The 27,913-nt window shown below is 41.8% G+C and overlaps 1 protein-coding gene across 1 annotated transcript; it reads right to left on the bottom strand.

Moving 5' to 3' along the window:
• Nucleotides 1-1,742: 1,742 nt before the first annotated feature.
• LOC117446350 (mitogen-activated protein kinase kinase kinase 12-like) lies at nucleotides 1,743-17,666 on the bottom strand. The gene is made up of 14 exons (XM_034082513.2): nucleotides 17,392-17,666; nucleotides 14,858-15,380; nucleotides 12,466-12,649; nucleotides 12,139-12,330; nucleotides 11,485-11,643; nucleotides 8,405-8,563; nucleotides 8,085-8,193; nucleotides 6,215-6,324; nucleotides 5,936-6,052; nucleotides 5,224-5,361; nucleotides 4,049-4,760; nucleotides 3,281-3,348; nucleotides 2,530-2,848; nucleotides 1,743-1,889 (listed from the first exon to the last, which is right to left on the bottom strand). The coding sequence occupies exons 2-14, from the start codon at nucleotides 15,339-15,341 to the stop codon at nucleotides 1,743-1,745; spliced, it is 2,898 nt and encodes a 965-aa protein (XP_033938404.1). The 5' UTR covers nucleotides 15,342-15,380; nucleotides 17,392-17,666.
• Nucleotides 17,667-27,913: the final 10,247 nt, after the last annotated feature.

The raw sequence follows: 27,913 nt of genomic DNA, 5'->3' as shown, positions 1-27,913 counted from the left end.
CATGAGTTAATGGAACAGGTTGCAGTGCTGTTGTACAGTCAGATTGAACCACATGCATGCAAGAAGGCTTGTCATGGGACACAAGTACATCAAACATGAGTCATATGTATCGCATTATCTGTTATGGAAGAGCCCTTGCACATAAGTAAAACAATTGCCATCTTTTGGCCAAAATTCAGCTAGTGAGGACAATGTCAGGGGGCTAAAAATGGATAAACCATATATAGAGCTTTTGAAACTTCCCCATTTGAAAATGCTATATTAGGGGAAGGCAGTAAGTCAAATTGGCCATATATTGCAGGTGTAAGTTAAAGGTAATTTTTCCATTTATGCCACACAAGCCTGTGGTTGTTTTGTGATTTATTCACTAAAACAATACTAGAATCAAATAGATGAACAACTCCTAATCTCTTTTCTGTGCTGGTACACTGCAAACAGCTTGGCCACAAGTCAGGCAGAACTGAGTTGGAACAGACAAATAATCATATTTTCCAGTTACACAGATCTATTTGTGTTTTGTCTCCCCGTCATCCATATGCCTCGAGTCTTAAAATGTCTGCCAGAAATCTGCAGTCTTGAGTTGCATCTTTTTATCTGTGGATGGATCCAATATTTCATTATGACACGAGTCACAAACAGTGACCAATAGGCTCCCAGTACTTCATCACAAGCATGCTTTTCTGATGCTATATACACCCCTAGATGGCAAGAGGGTTTTGCATGTTAATACAGTAAACACTCAAATACTAATAAAGAAGCCCATCTGCCCTGAATGAGTTCAGCTGTGGTTCTTCTGACCTGTGACAGGACATACTGCACCAGAGCAGACATATTGCTTTTTCTTTGTTCACATGTGACTCTTTTATCTGTGTTTCGATGCTCGGACATGAACAGCAGCTACAGTACATTCTACTACCAAAAGCTTTCTGAGGTTCAAATAGAGTAGTGCCACCTAATTAGAAACATCAGCACCTTTAAATTATACAATCTCACATTTTTAAAATTTGTTCATTTTACAACATCACATATTTACATAGATATTAAAATACAGGAGTAAAAAACATAACTTAACCCATGACGAAAAACATAAATAAAAAATGTAAACATTGTTAAGAATGTCAATAAATTCACTGTAAAATAAGAATAACTTAGTCATTGCATAACGTGTTGAGAGGAAAGCAATATGACACGATGATCGTGAGGAAATCAGTACATTTCATCAAATAAGTGCAAGCAGCAACATCAGTGTATGTCCCAGTGACGTTGACAATATAAACATTAAAGATCATGACACCCTGATAGTATCATGTTCTCATTACATGGTGTGATATAACGTGACACATGTTCATGACGGAGAGAAAAATACAAACGGACATGGAAGATGAAAGAGACATAATCAGACCGTCGTGTGGATGGCTTCTTTGACTGAGGCCACTGCAGAGCTGATCCTGGGCCAGTTGCGCCATCAGCTCTGCTCGTGGCCCAAATCAGTTTCACACAACTCTGACGCATTTATCTCAAATTAAATAGGATTTTATGTTTTCACCCCCAAGGATATCAGGGTTTTGAGAACACTCACCAAGGGTTTGTTTGGTTTTCCTGCTTGTGATGACGGAGATGCACCTTCATCTCCTGTCAATGAAATGTCCCTGATCATGACTCATGCATTTGAAGGTCTGTTAGAATAACAGAGACATTCTCAGGCCGGATCTGCAGGAGTTTGAGTTGGTTTAGGGGGATTTTCACCAGTTGGCTGGAGGTGGGGCCGGGGCTGGGGCCGGGGCTGGGGCCGGGGCCGGGGCTGGGGCTGGGGCCGGGGCTGGGGCTGGATCTGCGCTGCCTGAATGATCCAGCTCTGCACTGTCACAGTCCGAGTCATCATACAGGGCCTGGTTTGAACAAAAAACATCATTCATTAAAGGTCCCCTATTATCATCAATATATTACAGGTCTCAGATATATACAAAACATGTCTCTGAAGTGTTTGGCTCCAAACAGATCATTGCCGCATCCCATAAACCCCTCTGTTTCAGCCCTGTTTCAAAAGTGCTGATTCTCTGTCTGTTAATTTAGATGAAAAGAAGGAGCCACTCCCCTCTGCGAGATATTTGGTTAAAAATAACACAATGGTGCTCTAGGAGGAGATGCAGGTGATAAGGTGGGCGGGTGTTACCTTGGTTGGTGATTGGCTAATGGTTACACAAGCCAAAAAATCGTTATGACATAAAGTGGCCAAAATCTGATCAGCTCATTTTCAGACAGGTTTTAAAATAAATGGATCAGGACAAAAAGTGAGCAAATCTTTTTCTCTGAAATGTTCAGAATCTCTTTCCACAGAGGGGACACATGTTTATGTATGAAAGACATGAAAAAGTGGATTTTGCATTATAGGTGACCTTTAAGGTTGGAACAGCAAAACCTTTTAGTACTACTACCTTTTGGCTACAAAAGCCGATTCTGACCTATTGCCTTCCTCTTTATCTCAGACTATAGTGTGAATTCTCATTTTATTCACACTTTGCAGCCTACCTCAAAATTATGATCATTACTAGCGAGCTGGGTCTTGACTTGGCGAAGAATAGCTTCTTTCTCAGACATTCCGTCGGAGCCCAGCTGGGTTGGGTCGGTCGGGTCGGTCGGGTCGGACGGGTCGGCGGGGATCTCCGAGCCCTGGGAGAGCAGGTCATCGCTCTTGTCGTCCAGACGCTCGTCGGTGTTGGTGCTGACCACGTCCGGTGTGCCGCTGTGGGAGTGGTCCGTGGTGTTCCCCTCCTCACCGTCCGACACCGACAAGTTCTCTGAGCTGAAGGTGGACAGGGACTGGCACTTGGTCATGCTCAGGGGACGCCTGGGTGGAGAAAATGTAGAAAAGAGTACATCAACATATATATTTTAATATAATTATAACAATACATTTAAAAGTATTTCAAACAAACATATTATGGTGAACCAAAAACACTGACCAACAGTAAAAATACTAAAAAGGAGGGTGTTAAAGTTAAACAATCACATAAATGTAATTATATGCCAACATCTTAATCCTGTCTCTTAGGCTACATGTTCCATTACCTTATTGCTGAATATTTTACACTTGTATAATGTTTTTGCTAATTCACATACTATGTGTTACACAGGTTTCGTTGCTTATTCTGGCTTTAAAAATGTAATTTCATATATGTTTTAGGAAGAGTAACTTGTGAATTTTGTATGGAGGCACAGATGGAAATCTTAAAATAGTAGGTCTTCGATCATGACATTCAATGTGTTTAACAACTCTTACCGTCTCCTTGGCAACTCCACTTCACTGTCCACTTCTCCTTCCTCTTCCTCTGATGACACTCCACGTCTCTGTGGAGAAAATTAACCGCATGTATGAAACTCTGGTGTTTTCATGTTTCAATTCACATTTATCTCCCTCATTCTTGCTAATATTCCTGAGCCATCTGGTAGGATATGACCCTGATGACACCCTGATGACACCCTGATGAAACTGCACGGTGCCACTTTCAGTAAAGCCAAAGTGACTGACAGTTTCGGGATGAATGAATCATCAATGTCTTTTTACTACTTCTACATATTCATCACACATAATTCATTTGTGAAACATACAAACACCCTTAGCTTATGCATATTGAACCGGAAGTGGAATTAGCAACAGACAAATGCACAGGAAGCAATAATTAACCACTTGAATGAAATCCTTGCATCCTATTTAGTGGGTTTTTTATTTGCAACAAGGCATCTATACAAGAAGAAAAAAGGAGGCAAGATCATTATTTTGGCCGACTAGAGTCAAAAATGTTTTTATATTATCTGTACTTCATCATAGCATAGCACCTCTAATGACGCTGCTCTGTACCCGTGAAGCAGTCAAGAGACAATAAGAAAAGGGAAATGTTTTTGTCTTATGTGGCAACAAATGAAATCAAAATGTCACCAATGCCTCTCACTGCTGATTAATCTTTGCCCCCTTAAACAGATTCAGGGCTGGCTCACACTAAGACATCACTCTGTATCCTAACTGCATCCTCAGACAATGCCTGCTCACCTGACTGCGTGTGACGGCTGCCCTGTAAAGCAGTGCTGCAGGAGTGAGGCGTTGACTTCTGGGTGAGCGTGTGATCACTGTCCCTTCTTCCTTTTCCTCACCCTCGTGCGAAACCCGGGGGTTCCCGAGCACGGGCGCCCTCCCCGCCGCGGCCCCCCTGCCACATGGTGACTCGGGGCTACTGGAGAAAGGGATGGAAGCTGCATCCTCGCTGGGCGTGTCACTGCGTGGAGGGGTTCCTGCCAGGTCATCAGTCCCTAGACCCACATCTGGCCCCTCCTCAGTCCCTTCAGTCCTTCTGCTCTCCCCCAGCCCGGCTGAGGCGCTCTGGCTGCCCACTCTGTCCAGCCCCGTCCGGACCTGGCCCTTCCTCCGGTCCTCAGCCTCCATCGTGGTTGAAATGAGGTCCGGGCTTGAGGAGTACATCTTCTTGAGCAGCAGGTCATGCTGCAGCCCCCTGAGAGCGGCACTGGGGTCTAAGTGCTGCTTGCTGCTGGGCACAGATGAGGTGCAGTTGACCATGGCTAATGAAGAGGAGAGAGTGGCTTTCAGCTGAGCCAAGTCCCCGCTGCTGCCTTTCCCGGCCTTCCTGTAGCGGGGCTTTCCTCGCCGTGAGCGACCGGGCGAGGTGGAGCCCTTGTTGGGGATTGTAACCTGCGTCATGGAAGAGTCCAGTTTGGGGAGGATGACCTCTGACTTTAATAGGTCAGGCCTGAAAAGGACAGGAACAGAATAATACATTTAAAAAGGGAGATCCAGATACATGGAAGGATAGGGGTGGTAGTATTCTGAATGTCTGTTATTGTTAAAACATTTCCTTAGTTATTACTTTCCACCTCACCCAACCTGTCTGTGGCCCCAAATCCCTACAACATATGCAAATACTTATGTAAAACAGCAGGGAACAGTAGTTTTTTGAAAACATTAATTAAATAGCGGTACAATGTGTGTTTGTTGACTTTTTAAACTGTGTAATTACTGCATGCATTTCACACATTTGAATGGTGGGATTTAAATAGTTTCTGGACAATGAAGGTGTAGGGGCACAAAAGAATAATCAATGACCCACTTTGAATACAGACAGCAGGATCAATGTGTTGTCTTGGGGTTAACATAATATTCAAGAGACACCAGCTATATACTATGATGGCTTCAGAAACTCGCCGGTGTCTCACCTCTTGCTGTGAGAGGGCAGCTTCTGCGGTACGTTGCGTTTCTTCATGAGCTTCTCCATGGAGTTGGAGGAGGCCGACTGTCTGGAGCTCTGGTGCTTGAAGCAGCCCGGGTACTTCTTGTCTAGTGACTGCTCCCTCCTGATTCAAACACAAAGCAAATGCTTGTTAAATGGATGGCAATGGATACTCAGCAGGGCATAATAATAATAGAGCACTTTGTTACATGCAGTGGCCCTGTGTGACTGGACGTAATGGCCCTTCACTGCACATTACAGATGACCTTTCCCAGCTCTTTCATTGCAAAACACTACTTAACCAAGTGGATAAAGCTATTCGTACAAATAATTTGAATATTAACAACCCTAGTTTTCCTATTGTGAAAAAGTTACTACAATATACTGCCATTGGTTTATGTGATTTCTAAACAATAACTTTGGCTATGCTTAAGAAAGTGATCACAGTGCAACCTGACAAAACTATTTATTGTCCAGATAAGGAAAACTGATAGAGGCCTATCAACACTGCTTTTTGTTATAACTATGTTTTGAGTATTTGAAAGCATTTAGTAGAGAATGGATTTACTTTGACATTAAAGGGTCAAAAGCCCCATTAAATTCAGTTTGATTCAATGCCCTGAAACAATCAAACATAAAAACCTCCAAAGGGGTGAATGCGTTTTATAGGCCCTATAAATTGATGGCAGTTTTCATACTTGTGCAGTTCTTTCTCTTTGATCTCCAGCTGCAGCATGATGGCGTTGAGCTCCATGTAGAGATTGTTGGCTCTCTCCAATTTCCTCTCGTAGTGCTCCCGGATGTCCAGGGCATGTCTGTGTGGAGAGGAAAAGACTTTAATGCAAAGAAAACCGAAGTATGGAGTTTTAAATAGTTAGCTTTTGCTTATGACTTTGTAAGTGGTATAAATATCTCAACATCTGTATTCCTATTTAGAAGTTCATCCTTTTTCTGTTTACTGTTATTCTTTTGCTAACCTGAGTTCTTCTCTGCGTCGTTTGATCAGCTCCTCGTCCAGCCTGTGAATACACGTCCCCTCAGACTTGATCTGCTCAAAGTGATGCCTCACCTCGTCTCTCCACGCCACCTGGTGAAGCACATACACACATGCATCAGAGCAGGTATCGAATATTGCACTATTACAGGTACAAAAACACATAGAACGGTTCAGATGAATGTTAATCTACAACTTATATTACTGTTCATGTCACAAATGCTATGTTTAATATTTCTACTACCAGTGCTGTATTTACCATCACCATGTAGCTGCTTGGGGAAATACAGCAGGACACCAAGCAAGTGCCTGCTTCATCTTAAATCTAGATAATGTATTTCTGCAGCTTGATCTTTCCAGCTGCTACACTTTCGGATCATCTGGTTTTAATTGCTATAGTGATAATAAAATAAGACTTTAGTTGAGTACAAATATTTAAAAAAAAAAACATAAATAATGAGAATACATTTTATCGCACTCTCATCTAGTAAAAAAGCTCTTAATTTGCAGAGCGATTAAGGGTTTGTGTATCATTGATAACGAAACCATTAAGCTGTCAGATGATGATCAATACACAGAGAAACTGAACATGAACTGATGTGACATGAAGATGCAGTGTGAGCATCGTCTTGTCCAAAGTAGAGTGTGACAGCTGTTACCTGATACCTGTCATATCAAAGGACAAAAGAAGTCTGATCTACGAGCGTGTGCACGTACATGCGTGTGCCACATGTGTGTGCGTGTGCCACATGTGTGCGTTTCTGTCCGTGCATGACTGATGCCCTTCTTATTAAGCTAATGGACTCGTGTGTGCACTCTTCCATGTCTCCAGTCCCCTCGTTCTCCTCTCTCTTTGCTCTCTGCGCCCTGCCATTAAAGCAATCAATACACTCCAGCAGCAAATACTTCTTTCTAACGTCACAAGAAAAATCCATTATGGGACAGAGAGGAGAGAATCTGGGCAGGGTTGAAGCGGGGGGGGAAGGGGCACAGGGAGAAATAAAGGATCAAAGATAAGTGGAGAGAGTGAAAGAGGTTTGTATTTTGCATCGTAAGATATAAAAAGGAGGAGGAGGAGGAGGAGGCAATGGGGAGCTGCTAGCAGGAAATTAAATCATTTTCATTTTGTGTGTTTCTGTGCACCAGTGTGTCTAATGCTCGGGTTATAAATGGATCTGAGGCTCTGCATGGCTGAGTAAAGACACATCTTCCACACAATTATACTTTGCTCTTGTCCTTCATTTGTTTGGGTTTGCATTGGTCCGACATATTTGTCATTAACTTCCCATCCCCCACCCTGTCAGAGACACACCCTCCTTCTACATCACGGAGACCTTCACCATCGTGCTTTCATATGATGGGAGGTTGAAAAAGGCTTCACGTGTGACAAAGAACAAAGACCAAGGTGCCCACAATATTATGTTGTGATTGAAAGGACAGGTGTTATTAGTGTGGTCCCGAGGGGCCCCGGGCCCCCGGTGCAGCTGCAGTGCTGCTGGTTACTGCAGCGGATTGGAAACAAATGGTAGTTGTTTTACAGCAACATGACTATTAGAGATATTGGCTGCTGTTGACAGGGGGTTGGCTATTATGAGAAACGGAGCTCATGTGATGTCTATGTATTTGGAAAGGAATACTGTGACCTGAGAAAATGAGTATGACGATTATATTTACCCTAAATTGTACAGCGTGTGAGATAGTAGATAAAGAGCTGTTTTCTTCCATTTGCTATTTCTCTCTATTTTCTCTTCATTGTCTAAACAGCTACTGATAAAAAAGGCAAATTTCACTCATCAATTGGACATCAAGTAGCTATTCAGTTGGGACTGTTGGAAGACATAAAAGAAGCTTACCTGAGTTTGGAAGTAGGTTTCTTGGGGAGTCGATAAGATATCTGCGGAAGCAATGTCCAGATGCAGGAGAATCTGTCGGAAGGAGGGCCTGTTTCTCGGCTTGCAGTTCCTGTGGACAATTTGGACAAATGTTTGGTCAGAAATGCAAGAAATATTTCCTTTTCTTTCTTAAGAGAAAGAGTTACTTCTATTTTAAATGTATCTTCTCTTTTGCCTTTCCCAAATGACTTCAATCTTGCAGCCTTCTTAAAACTCCAAACTTCCCCCCCCCCATCTCTCTTTTGCCTCCTCCCTCCTCCTCCTCCTGCCCCCCCACTCACCAGCATTGCCTGAGGAGCAGTTTGAAGCTTTCTGGACAGCTATCCGGTACAGGCAGATGGAGACTGTTGTTGCCCACTCCCCAGATGATAGCGGAGGAGTCCACGTCCTTATAGGGCACCTCTCCTGTCAGCATCTCCCACAGCACCACGCCAAATGACCTGCACAGAGATGGGGAACATTTACTTTCAGACACATTGATAAAAGATGGGAAGTGAACGATAAGGAAGCGTGACTGAAATGTCACGCTTAACTTTGTAAAAAGACATCTGCAGATTCAGATTTTATAAGAACTGCTATATTTGATGGATAATGTATCAGTGTAAGAAAATGTGTTAGCTTATTTATAATTTTTCATCAGTGTGGTATGAAAAGGTTTGGCACTGATAACAGTTTTGTACCACTGGAATAATGGTGAATTGCTTAACAGCTTCACTGGTATTAGCCAAAATAACAGGTTATTCCCAGTTCAAAGTAATTGGTCAAATATTTGGTGTTAAATGTATTTAAATATAATGCTTGATTTGACTAGAGTTCTGTGTTGTTAATTGATGAGCTTCATTTCTACCTCACTTCGCTCAGAGAGGGGGAAGGAAGCTGGCCCAAAGGGACGGTAACCAAGGAAAGTCTGTTGCGGGTGACTCCCTGAGTTGCCATGGTGACAGTATCCAAGGTGCCATTAGCATCACACGCAGCATTGAGGAGATGTGTGAGGTTGTGTTTACATGTGTATTTTTAGAGTCCCTCCATCTCCTAGTTTATGATTCATGATATCAATGCACAAGAAGAGACACTTGATTTCAAGGCATTGCATGAAATGGTTTCACCATCTGGTTAAATATGATCTGTTAGTTAGATGATTTATTTCTACACAGCGCAATGTCATTCAGTAAAGTAATTAATTGACCATTTGTCAATTCAGTATCAAAGTAGCAACACAAACATTTAATAATAAGCCATTACATAAAAAAGTGATGCAGTGGACTTAAAATACAGTATATATGCACTCCATGTCTGATTTCTTCTGAAACACTTTTCTGTCAGTGGCTCTGAGATGAAAGACCTGGGGACCCTTTTGGAAATCTTTTCATTTCACCTAAACAACACGTGGAAATGAATACTTCATGAAACTGGCTTCTTCCTTTTCTAGATATTGTGCCTTAAACATTGTCTAGATCAGGGGTTCCCAACCTTTTTTCCCAAGAGCCCCCCCCCCCCAAATGACAACAGCGGTAATTAAAGTTTATAAGTCTCAAAACGCTACAACTACTGTCACAAACTGGATGAATGTGAAGTATTTTGTTAAAGGAGGATGAAAGCGTAATTAAGGAGCACTATTGGAGCGACTTTGATGGTTATTGAACTCAGGATTAATTAATTTGGATTCCCGCTGTATGAAGAAATTAATGGACGGCGCAAGTGGAAACAATTCACAAAGGGACTAAACTGTTTAAAACACAAGCCGGATTTTGCCGATGTATTTATGTGGATTCAAAAGTCGTAAATAATCCACAAAATGGAGGAGACCGATCTGATCGGGGCAACTGTGACAAATAATCCAATTGAAACCGGCATGGACAATGACTATGTTTTAAAAATGCGCTTATCCAGACAAGCCTGGTTTGGACACTTTACAGGCAGAAGAAACATTTCTATTAAAGAAAGAATTATACATTTCTGTATTTTTATGCCTATAATAGCTACTAACTTGAATTTGTATTCAAATTAATGAATCAGTTATTTATTTTTATTGTAATGTAGAGACAAGGCTTTTAGTGACAATCATGTAGTGCGTTACAATGATATGTAAAAAAAGTCTAAATATGATCTTTGGCGCCCCCCTGCGATCTTCGGCGCCCCCCCAAGGGATGATAAAAAAAAAATGGAAAATAAAAATCACCACATTTTGTTTTGTTGTCGGTTTTTACCTATTTAAATTGCTATGGAAATAATTTGGTTTAATAATTTAATCCACAGGCCTACTGACTACATAACCAAATGAAACTCATTTGTTGCTTTGATATAATTATTTTACATAATACAATGCAACGTTTGACTGAAGCCAGTGAGGGTGCAATTGTGTCGGCCTTTGTCCCTGAGAAACAGTATCTACCATTTTCTTACGATGTTGTTTCTTTGGGTGATTTATAATTAATTATGCCAGTACCATATACAGGCTTGAGATTATAGCATTGTGTCTTCTTTTAATCTTTTGATTAAGGATAATTTCTCTTTCTATTAATTGTGTGTTCATGTGTTTGTTAGCAGGTTGCTGAATTCACTTAGCCTTGCAGGGGCAAATATAGTTGGCTTGAATTGTATTCAATCAAAGACAAGAAAGGTTTAATTGCGTTATGTTAGTTTTTATCCCCATAAAATGTGATTATGTTCAATTCTACCTGTGGCTATCTTAGTCCTTATATGATATATTCAGACGTAGTAACTGACGGAATATGAGTTGTACCAGATGTCAAATAATGTTAGAACAAAACTGAATACATACAACATATGTCTTTCCCACATCTTTCTCTGACTCACTCTTTTCATGGCATGTACTTCCAAATCATTTACATAAGTTTAAACAAAACCGTACAGTATACACTCATGCTTGGCTTTCTTTCCACAGGAAAAGCTTTTTAATCCTATTTTCACTCTCCTGCTAATGCACTGCTGGCCCTGGGCCAAACCATCCGCAGGCTTGGAAGGTTATTGCAGCCTCTCCTGAGCACTGTAGCATCTGGCAAATCAATTATTAAATTAGCCAGCGTTCCTTTCAGGACGGAGAGGAAGAGTGATGGAGGGATGTAGGGAGAGAGAGGGGGAGAATGTACTGGGGGAGATCAGGGTTTTACACAGGGCAACCCATCAGATGTGGCCGAGGCCATATAGAATTTCATGTAATGAGATATTGTACATAATACTCAATAGATTTTCTGGAAATACGATCCTGCTCTCTGTACTGTAGTAGGCTGTCCCTAATGAGATTTTATGTTGATTCTATGACAGATAAGACAAATCATAAGGGCAAATTGTAGAGGTTCACCAGTGCAAGAGGACAGTGTAAAAGGGTTATGACACCTACCAAATATCCACTTTCTCTGAGACGGGTTCATTGCGTATGACCTCAGGAGCCATCCAGGCCACCGTACCGGCAAAGGACATCTTGGTGCTCTTGTCACTGAGCTCCTTGGACGTGCCGAAATCAGAGATCTTCACAGAGTCATCATAAGTGATCAGCATGCTGGAAGGAAACATTAGACGTCAAGTCAGTTCATTCATTGAAATCAAAAATGTTAACTTAATGTAAACTAGTTTAAACCAATCATTGGGCCAATCAGTTTATTTTTTTTAATATATGACCAGTGATGTGGCAGTTCAGGCCTTGAAAAGTTACACATTTGACCATTAATAATACCATCAAAATGTAGCCAATAAATGTATTGTTGTCATGCTATGGTTCCCAACCTTGGGGGTTTGGGAGATTATCAAAATGATAGAAAAGGAGTAAAAGAACATTTCTGCTACACAAAAGTAAGTTGTTTCCTGTATTCTTTGCTTTTACTTATAAAATAGATGTTTTAATCTCTTCAGGCCTCTACAAAGTATAAACAAGCTAAACCATCTAAGTTAGAGCTATGCTTGAATTGTAACCAGAGACTTGTTTGCTTTATTATTTACAGTTGAATTACAGAGCTGTAACCACATGATTACTTTTCACCAGGTCTATAAAACTCACTTTGGTGACTTGAGGTCTCTGTGGATGATCTTGTGGAGGTGAAGATAGTTCATGCCCCCAGCGATGCCCATGGCCCAGTCCATGAGCAGGGAGGGATGGATCTTCCTGCCTGCTCTCAGCACCTCGTACAGCTGGCCCTGGGCACAGTACTCCATGATGATGCAGTAACATGGAGCCTGGGTACAAATACCTCTGCGAGTGTAGAGAAGCATGTACAGTTTGTTAATACAGAACATATTAGACTTGCTTGATAGTGATTCATTGGAAACTTTAAAGTTCTTTGGGGTATTTGAATGTGTTTTCTATTAACTGATTAGTTCGACTAACTTGAAAGTGATAATGTTGGGATGTTTGAGCTTGCGCAGGTTCTTGATGTCGGTCTCTTTGATGTTCCGCACTTTCTTTACAGCCACTTCCTGTCCGTACAGTTTTCCCAGAAAGACGGCACCCTGGGCTCCACTGCCAACCCACTGCAGGTCAGAAATCTCCTCGAATGGGATCTCCCATGCCTCTGAGATAGGGGGAAAAGATGGAGGCAAAGCAGTTAGTGAGTTTGTTGGTGTAGTAACATGTCTAATATGGAAAGGGAACAGAGCAACAACTGTTAACCTGCTGGGATTACAGGTCATTTTCCTCTGCAAAGTCATATTCTGCATCAATCTTGTCATCTCAATCTCATCAAGAAAATAAATATCCCTTATACTAAAATAAAAAACTATTATTTTAAATTGTCAACATGGATAAAATGAAGACAAAACAAGCTCATGTTTTGTTTAATTGTTGCATACATACCAAATCTGTACCACAAACTAGAACAATGAAATCAAGACTGAAAAAAAAACGTTATGCCCCAAAGGCTGTCTGTAAAACTAAAGCTAGTAGCAAGAAGCACACCACGGAGATAGAGTGGATGAGTTAGACTTGTAACAGTAAAACCAGCTGTAAGCCGAGTTGATATCTTTTTCGGTTGTTGAACCTCACTTTAACCTAAGACTCGGGGTGTGCAGGCAGACCGAGAGGGAGCTCTAATCTCCGGTGGGTAATTCTCCCTCAGCCTGCTAAATCCTGCTTAGTGCCATTGTGGGGCTGACGCAAAACAGGGGTCCAAAGCTCAGGAGGGGGGGAGGATTTGAAAGCTTAATGTGGATGTACGCTGAATAGGAAGGTGGAGGGGTAGTGATGGTGGAGGTAGCTCTGCTTGTGTGTGTGTGTGTGTGTGTGTGTGTGTGTGTGTGTGTGTGTGTGTGTGTGTGTGTGTGTGTGTGTGTGTGTGTGTGTGTGTGTGTGTGTGTGTGTGTGTGTGTGTGTGTGTGTGTGTGTGTGTGTGTGTGAGAGGAGAAAAAAGGGAGGGGGATTCCCCACGGGTGGACAGGGGTCCATGTGGCCGAAAACAGACGGTTACTACAGAGAAAATATACAGCCTGCTTTGCTGCTGTTCCTGACTCGCTGGAGGACGATTAAGACACATTTATCATATTAATGAGGATGGCATGAATGATTAATGCTATCCAGTGATAGATTGAGTCTCTAATGAGCCTCTCATATGTCTCACAGTAAAGACATACCACCATATCTTACACATCAGAAGACGCCAGATCTGAGGACATTTAGTACCAAAAACCCCACAGTCCTTGAGAATCAATAAAGGACGGATGACTTTCCTGTTTTCAATTGTGCCACATTGTGCCTTCTAATCAAAGCTTAAGAATAGGGCATTGTGATACGGTAGGCAGGCATTCAGTTGCAGTACCCCTATTTATGTCACTTTTATAATAACCGTTTTGCTCTGGTTGCTCAGCGTGTGTGACTCCCTGTGAAGCTGCACGGAGGGGGGGAGCAGCGAGGTGCAGATGCGCTGGGAGTGATAACAGCACCGGGTAAAAAGGAGACAATGAGAGATGGAAGGAGGAAGGGAGTGTAGGGGAGATGTGGAAGTCAAGCTGGTGATAAAATATCAGAAGGCTCTAAAGACAAGGAGACATATACAACTGCCACCTTCAAGCCTGCTGTATTTATTCTACCAAGTTTGTTTTTGGCCTCTTATCTGACTTTCTGTCGGATATTAAAATGTTATTTTTGTGGACGTGTGCGTGCAGTCTCACATCAGTGTGTGTGTGTGTGTGTGTGTGTGTGTGTGTGTGTGTGTGTGTGTGTGTGTGTGTGTGTGTGTGTGTGTGTGTGTGTGTGTGTGTGTGTGTGTGTGTGTGTGTGTGTGTGTGTGTGTGTGTGTGTGTCAGGCTTGCGTTAATAGAGATGAGAGGCACAGGGTCAGAGCGTGGCCATGCATAATTCATGGGGCAGATTTGGCAGAGGAGTCCCGGGGGAGCTCTGCGCTATTGTAGTGGATGCAGACATAAACAACACCGCGTCACAGGGAGCTAGTTTGATTGGGGGGTGGTAGTGTGGAGAAGGTGGGGTGGGCATAAGCAGGGGATGGGGGAAATAAGCCCTTTGCAGCTTTGAGAGTCTCTCTCGTGCTTCAGCTCTTACACATCAAGGAAAGTGTTTGTTTACAACATGGCCTTTGTGGGAGTCATTTCTCTACCAACTGGTTAATGTAATTAAACCGGGGGATAAGATCCTTTAATTAGCATATCAAAGCTCCACACAGGAATCTAATGGGAGCTGCTGCTTGCTTTTATTAGAAAAGTATAACAACCATTATTATCAGTGTGTGGGGATGTGTTTGTGTGTTTCTATTAAAATGGATTTGACTTACCATCCAGGCCGTGTTTGTGCTCTGTGGAGTATGCTTTGCCGATCATAGTCCAGACAGGCCGCAGACACCCAAACAACCCTTCTAGAAACCCTCCGGTAGACTGGCACTGTAGCCTGGCAACACCGGCCTGGTTCCTGACTGCACTGCCCTCCATCTCCTGCCCCTCTCCCTCCGTCCTTCCTGGACTCCTGTCATGCTCGTGGAGCTTCAGCACGCTGTTGGCAAAGTGCTCCTGTTGTTCCTCGCCTGGTGTCTGGTTGTTGCCCGTGCTCTGGCCCTCTCCCCCTCCACCCTCGGGCTCTACGGCTCTTCCGGTGGCCATAGATAGGACGTTACGAATGACACACTGGGTCGGGGTAAGGTCCATTTCTGGGGTGCAGGGTGTTTCGGCATCGAAGCGACAATAGGATGGAGGATCAGAGAGGGGTGTGTTGAATCCGGAGAGAGAAGGAGAGGGAGCACGAGATTCGTGAAGAAGCGCCATGCCGCTTTAGGTCACAAGAAGAACGAAATAACTGGGAGCCTAACATAGAGAGAGGAAGGGAGAAAAAAGGGGGGGGAATTGTTATATACAAAATAAAAGTAAACATCCCTTTTTTACTCCCTGGCAGCCATAAAAGCAGATTCAGCTAAGTATTGAGTTTGTCACCTCTGGGAGGTATTTATTTGGCCTCCTGTAAGAAGGACCTTCAATGATAATACATTGTGAGTTGAAGTGGAACTCAATGTGGTTATGTACCCCCACAAGCCCCACTGAACTCTGTAGCACTCAAAAAAGCGGGATGACAAGAAGCCACACCTCCCTGACGCTGTGATCAATATCAAATAAACGCACATTTATAGTTCCCATACTGTTTTTGTTTTGTTGTATCACACAGAATGTTATTTGCAGCTTTTTATAAAGAACATGTAAGAGTCAGGAAGACAAGAGTGAACAACACACAGTAAACTATTCATCATCAGCATAGATGAGTAATATCATGAAGCAAATATCACACATATTTGGTCGTAAAAAGAAGTAACAATCAAAAGTGACATTAAATTGCCTTTTTTAAATGAAAAAAGGGTGAAAATGAGAGTACAGTGGTTGTCAGGGCATCAGAGCAATGATATTAACTTATGAGTCATGATGTCTGAAATCTGAGGGTATCAAATCAATATAGAGTGTGAAACATGATTCAGGACATGTGGATAAAAGACGAAAAAGCAGCCTGTCTGGATCATAAATCAGAGAAAGCCTTAGTTCAGCACTACACTTGATGAAGTGCACAGCAAATCATTTAAAACCCCCTCTTTAACTTGGCAACCTTATAGGTGCTGCAGCATTGCAGTATCTCAATTAGGTAATTTCCTTACACATTAAAGAATATGACAGTATGAATTGCTTTAGGTTTTTCATGTTCATGATTTACAAACGTAGTGCCGTAAAGGTAGAATGGGGCCTCAGCTGGTTATTTACATCCTGGAGCAACATCACTGGTGTATTAAAATGGATGAGATCAAATGACGGCTGTATAATAACGAGAGAGCTCTGCAAGCCTCTTCAAAGCTTGTCATTTCTCCAAGGACAAAAGCATATACACGCTCAATGGAGAATGAAAACGCATTATTTCTTGTTAGGGCCTTTTTAAGTGATCCACTCCTTCTCTGCTTTCACTGACAAGCACAAACTAGAGGTGACAAGCATAACCTGCTTTGTAAAATAATGAAACAATTCAAAACCTTTATCAGTATCATCATTCTTTTGTACAGCATATTACATATTATGAACATTTTTAACATGAAACTGGATCAGTCTCCATGTTTTCATCTAGTCGTTGTGAGGAGTATCTTACATTTGCTTTCCATGTCTGATGCCAGTTTGAATGTCAATATGAGTTAAATTACCAAGCCTAAATGTATTAACATGCCATTAAGACTATGATATTGACCACCCATGGGACATCTCACAATTATCCTGAAATCTAATTTATCAGCCATCATCCCTGAATCTACGACCTTCATCTGTACATAAGCATCAATTATTCATAGTATATGGAAAGATAAATCATGTATAGTCCAAAACAAGACGGACACAGCCTGTAGTAGGCTACGCGGCATCAACCATAAAGCTCAAAGTCATGATAATTTTCTACGGAGGGGAAAAACGGAGCCACTGAGACACATCTGGTGTATGCAATCTGGAATAATCATTCACATCCGACTGATCCAGTCAGCTAATAGTCCTGCTCCGGCTCTCACTTGATTTATTTGGAGGTATCAGCTGCGGAGCTTGAAGGAGGCTATACGCTCTGTTACAGGCCGGTGCATTGTGGATGTGTGTTGTGCGCATCATCGCTTCTCCACGCACCCCCTGCTGCGGTGCACCAGTGGAGCATTACTGACAGGCAAACACGCAATTCCAGTTTAAACTAGAATAATAAAAAAGGACAGTATGTATTATTTCAAGATTATAACACGGTGCAGATGACCTCCATTCTCCTTGTACCTGACTCACGCCGACTGCCAATGTAAAACCAAAAAACGTGTCCTACCTCAGTGCCGACAGCTGAAGTCCATCGCTGGAGAATGCAAACGCGTATTCCAATTGAAAGATTAAGTCTAATAACAATCACGAAATATGTCTCCCTTTCTCGGGTTTTGTCAGCATCTACGCTCACTCCTCCTCCTTCTCCGTGCATCGACCGAGATTTCTCCGCCCTGGATGACTGGAAACGAGCGTCTTCTGCTGCGTCTATCCCAGTGAGCGGTAAACACAGCTCCGCTCCCCTAGGTTCGCTTGTTTTCCTGCTGCTTTCCCTCCTCCTCCTTTTCCGTTCTCCTCTGAGGATGTGATCTGCGCACACTCGAGGAATTTATACGGCCTATCTCACCTATAGTAAACACGACTGTGGAGGAGAGGAGGATGGGAGGGATGCAGTGTGTTGGTGTCCTCCTATCAGGGATCAAATGTGCTGTGACGGGCTCAGTCCGGAGAGACGCGGGACAACCGCAGGTAAAGGGGTTTAAGAGCGATTGAGGCTCTTAGGCTGGGAGGTATGGGGGTCAGCCGGTGAGTGAGGTGATCAAAATGATGTCATCCACAAAGCATGCATTTGACTGGACAGCCCCGTAAATCCCTTCAAACCCTATTAACGCCGTCTGTATAATTGGTGCATAATCTGTGAACACTATGTCCCGTCTGCCACAGAGGGGACATGAAGGAAGGACGTTTTTTATTATTATCTTCTCCAATCTCTACTGACCCATTTATCTCAGATAGGGAGAGTGTGACAGCACAGGGCCTAAATGGGACTTTCCCCAGGCGTGATTTGTTTCCCTCAGCGACTTCAATTAACCCGAATGGAATAAAATATCACACTCGTTTTAAACAACTGTCATCACAAATCTCATTATGTGTTTGAAAATACCCCAAGGTCCTCATCAGAGATGGGGTCGTTACTAAAAAAAAGTAATATATTACATATTACATAGGCCTATTACTTTAAAAAAAAAAAGTCAGATAGTACACTACTTCGTTACTCTCTACATAAAGTAACTCGTTACTTTACTCCCAGGGCCGGCCCGCCCCTCCCTACAGGCAGATCACGCAGACTGCGGCGCATACAGTGTAAGCGCGCCACAGTTTTGCCTCACCCGTGAGAGGGCGATCAAGAAAAGAGAGCGAGGGAGTTTACAGATGAAAAGGCACAGAAAGACAGAAGCACAATAACAACAAGTAGGCTCTATTTAGGTGTTTTTTTTGTAAATAACCGACAATATCAAGAGGAAGTAAAGTCCCCTGGTTTGTCCCTTATACCCTAACTGCCATGAGACAACTCAAAATCAAGTTTCCAAAATCCGGTGGTCTTAACGCACCGGCAGATGACAGCGCTGACAAAGTGTGTTTCCCGCAGCGAGACGCTACAACACTAATTGTGGGCTTGCTTATCATGTTGATTTGGCCACAACAGAAAAAAGCAAAGAGGCCAAACGGGCCGTTGCCCGGGCAACATTATTAGCCCGTACATGTGCACGTCCCTGCAGCAGTGGATAACAGCTTCTGAATCTGGCCTGGACACAGTTTGCACCTCACCGTCACATTCCTGTCTATTCTTCGGACGAACTCAAAATAATGGGCATACCTCCACCCCTCGAAAGTTATCGCTGACTCAGCCATGTTTATGCAGCACTGCACTTGTAGATGTGGACGCGCAAATCGCGCAGATTACGTATCTACATATAAACCTGCGGCGGAAACCCCTCTTGTCTGTCAGTGTGATTATCTCTGGAAGTTTTTCCTTGTACGATGTGAGGGTCTAAGGAGGGTGTCTTTTTTTCTCATACTGATATTCTGAACAATCTGTGCTGTTGTATTTGCTGTAAAGTGTCTCAACTGTAGGCTATTTTCATTTTATGTACAGCACTTTGGCTCGACCAAAAATCGTTTATAAATGTGCTATATAAATAAAACTTGATTTGATTTGATGATTTGACTGATTTTATAACGAAGTAACACGTGTCGGGGCAATGTTAGTATGTGATTACTGAATTATAAAACGCGTTACACTACTCCGTTACCGACACAAGTAATATTATTATTACTATGGTCCTCATAGTCAAGGGTTCCTATTATATTATAAAGGTGTTATTCCCAGGGCTAGCATTTCTGCCATCATAAATGAATGAAAAAAGTTTTTATTATGATAGCATGCATTAAACTCTGCACACACATGCTGTACAATAAACCCCAACATCAAAAGCTTGTAACAAGGTCCCAAAATAAGAGAAATCACAACAACATTCTAAACAATTACATATTGAGAAATACATATTGATTTAACAATTATTGCCATCTTGTCCATGCTTTTAAGATGGAGAACAAATGTCAAACCTCAACACCAACTCCAATCTTGTAATATTTACGGAACCGTTTCACATGAAATAGACATTAAATCATCATATTAAGTCTAAAAAATGTACGATACAACATAAAATGCGACTCACTTTTGCACAAATCACAGAGCTCACACAATAAATCAGGAAAATCCTGTATGAATGGATGCCAGGGTGACTCTGCAGGCCAACTGGGACATCGTGAAATCACTGTAAGTGTAAACACTGGAAAATCTTCCAGGAGTCAAACTATTTGGCTGACACAGAGAAAGATGTTAGTTTTTGTAACAGCTGGGGATCCCATGTCTGAGCTGTGTATTTACTGTCCCACTCTGGTTGTAGCTGCATGACCCTTTTTCAGTGCTAAATCTAAATCCAGGCCTTATCTCCCAGATTAAGCTCGTGTTGGGCTTAAACCCCAACGATGACCTCATCGACAGACAGTGGGGGGAAACCCGTATACCTACTGCCAGGCCAACCATGTGAGACTAACCAACATGCACAAGTAGTCAAAGCCCCCCCCCCTGTTCTTCTCTCTGCAGACATGTATGCAATTCAGATGAATAAAAGATCATACACTTGCCGAGTTTGATACCTCCACTGAAATGACAGTTTGAACATTTCAATTCCTTTATTCATTTGAAATCCAGTCACTCTGTGCCTTCTGCATCCATATAAAGCACTACTACTAAATGTTGTGTTTTGCGTTTCTCTCTGTGGAGTGTACTCACGTTTTTTATTACTCTACCATTTGATTCCTAACAAGGGGAAACGAAGAGCAACAGCAAAAATAATCAATTATGTGTGTAATTAAATGTTTAACTTTTTTATAACATATTTTAAAACCCATCTCAATTCCTCCATTTAAAATAAATGTTGACAGCAGATTTGGTGCGTCTATTTTTTAATTTACCAATCTAACATTATCTTCCAGTTCCTAAATGAATATTCAAAGATTCCTAGCCAAAAATGTTGTTTATGAATGTTTAATGCTAGTTTTAATATCACATGAAATAGGGGGCAAAAAGAATCAGCGGCTTTAATCATTTTTTCTCCTGTATCTAGAATTCAGTCTTAAGGCAGTCTGATGGACTAGCACACCCTCTGTTCTATTTCTATCTTTTTCTTAAAACTTTCTTCATGATTTATTTATCGCTGCTTGTAGTTCCAGGATGGCTCCTCGTCAGGGATGTTCAGTCCTGAGGGTCCGCGCTGCCTCTGATGTCCACCAACACAGCTTCTGCTTCTGCTGTGGTTAATCCGTCAGAAACAAGCTCTGAATAAACGCCGCAGGGTATAACTCCTTATCAGATAAACCCCCCCCCCCCCCCCTTAAATCTACAGAGTGACAGCTTCGGAACAAATGTATTCATGGGCACTACCATCGCATTTTAAAGATTGCAGGGAATTCAGAATGAGCTAAGTGCCTTTTCCTGTCAGGTCACATACTCGCTGCACGTGCAAAGACTATCTTCTATTTTAGGAGAAAATGTGCACAATTAAAAAGCTTTAATTGGACAACTGAAGGAATGCCTGTACAACACTTGGTGGTAGTCAATCGAATGGCTGATGTAAAATGCTACCTTGTTTGGCAACATGCCTTATAATCTGTAGCAGGGATTTACCTAAAGCCTGCAGTGAAGGTTGTCAACAGGAATGCCGCCATGTGTGTATACATGCCTGTGACTGTGAGCATACAGTATGTTGATAGAGGTCTGGTACCAAATGGTCACAGATTGTCTCAGTCCGGTTAAGGGGGAAGGTAGAGGTGTGTGTGTGTGTGTGTGTGTGTGTGTGTGTGTGTGTGTGTGTGTGTGTGTGTGTGTGTGTGTGTGTGTGTGTGTGTGTGTTGGGGGGGGGGGGGTAGGGAATGAGGGGGAGGGCAGCTATGCTGGCTCTTTGGAGAGCCTATTTATGGATCCTCATCGAGAGCCCTTCGTGTTACTCATTGTCACTCTTACTTACACGCGACTGAATAGGTGGCCAATCATCAAATCCACTCAACTCTGTTCTAAAGGGAACATGAACAAAAAAAAAAAAGATCATTGGCAATCTGTTCCAACATCATGTTGACGGAAATCCAAAAGCAGAATACCAGCCATTCTTTCAGATTTCTGAGGAAAGAAGACGGCATACTGTCTCTAGTTTTTGGTTTGCAAATGTAATTCTGTGTGAACATACACTATGTCTGTCTGGGGAAGCTCATATTGGAGGGTATTGTCATCCATCAGGTTGCACCCACTGATGGGATTCATTAAGATTGGCGCCAACCAGTATTGGAGGGCGGGTGAAAAGGGGGTTGGTGGGTGGGGGATTCTCCATTTCAACAGGATGATCTCACCTCCTGTCTGCAGCTCAGGAAGAAGACTTTTCATTCATAAAGTTCCTCCACGTGTGTGTTCAGGCACATGCACACACATGCACACACATGCACACACATGCACACCAACATATCTCCCAGCGGGATGTTGAGGATACAGTTGAGCCAATGAGGCAATGTCCAGGTGAGATCATGTCGGGCTCAGAGGTTCCTCTTTCCGTTTCAGAAGTCTACAGAGGAGGCTTGACGCCTTTCAATATTCAACCTTGCCTGCATTACAGCATTTTGGAGCGGAAAGAAGACGTGATGATAGAACACCGACTTAAAACTAGATAAAGGTAAACAATTGATTGCATCTACTCTAGTCATATACTGCATGTGCACACATACTTATTATAAATTACAAACCACAATAATATTTTATTAATATGCAAATGTGTATGGTGAACATCATCATCCACATCTAGGAAATATATAATATAATACATGTTTATTTAGAGCAGTAAGTCTTGCCACTGGTCAAATATTCACTCGTATTTTAGCTCTGTTTTGGTCTCCTCCAAAAAAAGCTCTTTATCTGCTCAATGCTCCTTTATGTTTACCAGCTGCTCACTAACTGTGTTTGTCCTGCAGTTTAGTGCCAACAGGTTTTCCACAGAAAACAGCTGCCTGCAGCGGCTGGAAAGATTGACATTGATGACGGTGGCCAGGGTTGACCAAACTAGTAAAGTTGTGGACCAGAAAACCAAAGCTTAAAAGTCAATATGTGATTCACCGTAACATTTTGACTATTGCCACTCTTCACTCTCCTGCTCACAGTCACAAGATGTGTCCCAGACAACTGCAGAACCATATTGACTCATTCCGTCATGCTCTAAAATATGCAAATCCAACATTTAGATCAAGCGCTGCTTTGATCTTCCAGGGAGATTAGCAATGTGTCTGATTTCCCTTTGAAACCTCGGAGAGGCGAGCAGCCAGCCAGGCAGCCTGCTGTGGAGAGCCTCTGGCAGCGGCCGGTCACGAGAGGGTTAATCACAATAAAGGGGAGGTTGGAGAAGCCTTCCTGAAAGTCACATGGTCTGTGCCGGGAAGCAGTGGTGGAGGAGCGGAGGGAGGGATGGAGGGAGGGGAGGGGAGGTGGGGACGAGCCGGAGGAGGAGTCTGGAGCGCGTTGCCGTAGAAACAGGATCGTCAGTTGGCCGGTGTGAAGTCAGGAGCGTCATATTAGGCGGTGACTGCAGTTAGATGCTGCTGGTGGTGTGAGGTGGGTGGATGGGAGGGGAGGGGAGCTTGCGAGGGGGTGACTCACACCGAAGGACGCACTCTGCATTCTAATGGATCGACCCATATGTGACACACACACACACACACACACACACACACACACACACACACACACACACACACACACACACACACACACACACACACACACACACACACACACACACACACACACACACACACACACACACACACACACACACACAGGTTACATCACATACTGCCCTCTACCCATTTCTTTCCACTATATATCTACTACTGTACAAACGGCTCAGTATCATCCTGCACCACTCTACTTTCACAACATATAATTAATTCATTATGTCAATGGGAGAACCATTAGTGTTTGTCTTGATGGCTTCACTTGCATGCCTTGATAAAGGGCATCTATTAGGGGGAAACTAAATGCTAAGACAGGCTAGTAAACTATAGCCGTGTAATTGGTGACGGTATAATTGCACAGCACACGTACCAATTAAAGCGATAATATGTGTAAACCGCACTCAAAATTATCATTGGATTAACTACACTTCCCAAATGCCCCTGAGTGTAGAGGATCACCAGCTGTTACAGGGGAAGAGTTCATAATTAGGTGTAAGATTTTTTTAGGCTGTTGTTTTGCGGGTCTTTGCTTTTGACTGCAGGGACATCAGTTTGTATGTCATTAGATCTGTTTTGGGGAAGTAGTACATATTTATGAACTTTTTTCTCTCAGGGTGTGGGACAAGAAATAAGAAGCTCTACATAAATATTTTCCCACATGCACAAATGGGCACAAATCCAAACAATTAAAAATGTTGTGATGCCTCAGGGTCAACAAAGCGATTCATTACAACAACAAACTTGGCATTGAGAATAAGACTAGTACCAAAATGTGTAAACCCGCTGTTTATGGATCATCCTAATTGATGGGATGCATACATGTTTTACTTCACCTGACAATAGAAGTAACAGAGGCTGGAATTGTTTTGTCAATTTCATGGTCATTAAATATGAATGTCAACGTGAAAGCATATACATGTATAACATCCCATGTTTATATATTTTCACTTCAAACTATTGACTCAATAAGTTGTGTAAAAAACACAACCAATATTTAGTGTTGAGAAATGAATGTACTGCTTAACCAAAAGTATATCAGAGGCTTTGAATATTATTTACATATATAATCTATTGTTGTTTTGTATATGTTTCCTCACAAAATGAATTCTCATAATTGTCAATACCTGCCTGAAGTGTAAAATGTAGGGGGGATGCAATGATTCATTTGAAGTCAGAGAAGATCAAATTCAACTCAAGAGATAACACGGGCACGTTCAATAAAGTCTGGATGCTTTTTCTGCTTTGCTTTGATCATCTAACAATCTAAGCTGCCTCTGGATTTGAGTTTGTCATGTGTATTAACTATGATTACATTACTTCTATATGTTTACCTGGAGAACAATGTCAAATCTATGTGTTGCTCTGCTCTAGATATATGGGTTATTTGATGTTTTTAATCATGTATACAACATCTACTGAGGATCAATGATATGGGGTGAGGAGGTAGGAAGAGAAACGTAACATTATGATTTGTAAGCATGGTAAACCCGGAAATATAAAAATGCGTTTTCTATAACATAATAGTCATACTGTTTTTCAGTTGACTATTTAATCCACAGCCAGGACAACATACTGTCAGCCATTCGATGCAGCCACTGCAGTGTTATAACTCAGGGGAATGTGACGTACACTTGGCCGATAGCAAATCATTGACTTTTTGATTGACACTGCTTTGCTCTTCCTTTTAAGGAAAGCCGGGGCAGGTTCATTTCCCATCATCACAGCGTGTAAAACTGGAAGCAGCCGGAAGAATCACAGGCAGTGTGACGTTTCCTCGGTCACCACCCACAGCTGTATCTCATCGTTTAGGTCAAGCCAATAGGGGGCAGGCTGGTCCGCCATGAAAGAGGCTGGCTGATGATTATTATTTTCAGGCTTTGTTTATTTCAGTTTGCCTGTGACCATGACTCATTCCATTTTGGGGAAAAGGGGTGGATATAGTACCCCCTTGGGCAAAACAAAATATAGACTTGATATCTCCTGAATCTCAAGAGCAGATAAACCAGAAAGTAATGTTTCGGTCTATTTTATTTCTTTGAAGGATTGTAACACGCCTGAAGACACAAGACAGATATTTCAAAAGGAAAAATAACAAAACGGTACATCTATTTGTTTAATTGAATGATATTAGTTGCATATATTTAAAGTTATTTGCAGATAAGTTGTACTTCATTGTGCAAAACGTGAAATTGTTATGATTCAATAGTTAATTAAGTTTGTACTCAATATCATATTGAGTGGTCTTGAGACAATGTTTTTTCTTCGTGTGACCCCTCTCTGCTTTATCTTCCCATGTTTGTTTCTCACTTTTCCTCCCTGTTGTTACACGTGTCTGTTCTCTTCGGCAGCAGATGTCCAGCAATGTTTTCAACACACGTCACTTGGTAAAGATGCGCTAAGCTTTTCCTCATTTGCCTAATTTATTCACAATAATAGAAGGAAGCGGCATTGTTTTTCAAAATCTGTATTCTGGGGGAATACCAGTCACTAATTATACAGAGTTATGCTAATAACCCAATTGACTGGATCAAATATTACTTGTAATAAGGGTCATTAATTCAGCTGCAGAAAAGAGGCCAATTATCATTTGTTGCAAAACTGTGATGGATGTGATGACACATTTAGAATAAGGCAGAAATGACATGCTCTCAAAACCAACTATAGTCAACAATAAAGACATTTCCATTTGTGCAGCATTACAAGGAGCCTGTTGTTTCAGTGCAGTGCGCTGTCCATGGTGCTGATCAGGGCTATACAGCCTATGGCAAATGATGTATTTACTCTTTCGACTATTAATAGTAATAATGACAAGTTCAAATGGTAAAGTGGATTTTAAAGTATTGTATTTAATCACTCTGAAAAAAATAAACACATGTGTTGTATGTGGTCTAAATGAACTGCTTTAGAACAAACTGCAAAAAATATATATTATCTCAATAGATAATTTTGTCATTGACTAAGTTAACTTTTGTTTACCAATGGAAACTGTAGATGAAACAACCTTTTCTTTCCCTACTGGCACATTTGAGCTTGGACAACTTGTGAAGTAGTGTGGCCTTCAGACAAATCTTTTAAAAACCACAAACCTTCCAAACTAAGAAAATCGAATGCGAGATGTCGGGGTTATACAGGAAGAAGCAGGTGGACTGTCTTTCTCAAGAGAAAAGCTACACCTTATAAGGAACATTGAAAGCCTCCCTCAAATCAATTGTTATCGATTTAATTAAGCTAAAATAAAGGGTCGTCAACGTGCGAGAGCTGGTGATATGTGACCAAGGCAGAGCAGTTCAGCCGAGTGATCGACCTTCAGCGCCACCTGCCTGTTGGTACTTTACCTACATCCAAAACAAATGAAGGCTACTACGATTAGATTACTGATTCAAATCGCGTGGCATTGAAAGACTCCCCATTGTCCCGAAAGATAGAATTTAGACCTCTAAAACTCGTAGTATCTGCCTGTGCATTATTTCTGGCTGACACAATATCAGACTGATGCATTCACTGAATAGGATTCAAAGCATCGCCGGGATGAATCATTCCCTGCAGGAAACAGATTCCGCATTAATAATTGTAACAGTAAAAACCTACCGTTAGCAGGCTCGATGTTGTTCAATGCAGCGACAACCCGGGCTGTTTTTCTCCAGTCTGTCGGTTGTCCAAACGAGAAAAACCCTGAATACCTCTCTTTAGCCTGACTACTACAAGGGTCCCATCTGGCTAATTACCTAGTCAATAAACCTTGAAGGAAATACCGCGAGAACGAGAGTTGGGGGCGAGAGCTGAGAATGACCATCCTTCACCCAATTCAAACATCCACTTGAGCCATTATAATTACATTCAGGCTTTAACAACCATATAAGTACAATATTAATAAAGGTTTTAAAGCTTAACTTTGATACATGCCCTCAATATTATTTATATATACAAAAAAGCATTGTCTGCCTGTAGGCCTATGGCTTAATAACCGTTTGTCTTTTAAAATCAGAATGGAAAATTGACATTGTTACAAGCATGCGTACACAAATAAAAGTAATAGTGTGCAAATACAAACACATGTTCTGTTAAAACACAATTATTGCCACAGTGAATTTGATGGTCTTGGGCAGTTTCAGGACTTGCAGACTGTGTATTTCTCTTTGAAGAAATCCACAGAATTATAATATATAAAGATTCAACAAAAAAACACAATACAGATTCAGTTTACAAGGGATAGTTTACAAATAGAACAATAACAGAAGACATTTTCATTGTGTAAAGCATACAGTAAAGACGTTTCACATATTTCTCAACACCATTGAGGAAAAAAAGTATTTTTTTAATTGTTACATTTATAAATAAAAAATTGCCAACATCATTATCACATTTATTATAAAACAGTAAAATCCTTTATTTATTGTTTTTAAAGAAACTAAATAATACATTTCCCGATAATACTGTAAAGTGTTTAAATATAGCCTATGACGAATGACATA

The sequence above is a fragment of the Pseudochaenichthys georgianus genome, chromosome 5 (assembly GCF_902827115.2).
Source record: "Pseudochaenichthys georgianus chromosome 5, fPseGeo1.2, whole genome shotgun sequence".
NCBI classification, from domain to species: Eukaryota; Metazoa; Chordata; class Actinopteri; order Perciformes; family Channichthyidae; genus Pseudochaenichthys; species Pseudochaenichthys georgianus.
This window is presented reverse-complemented; position numbering and strand designations above follow the sequence as displayed.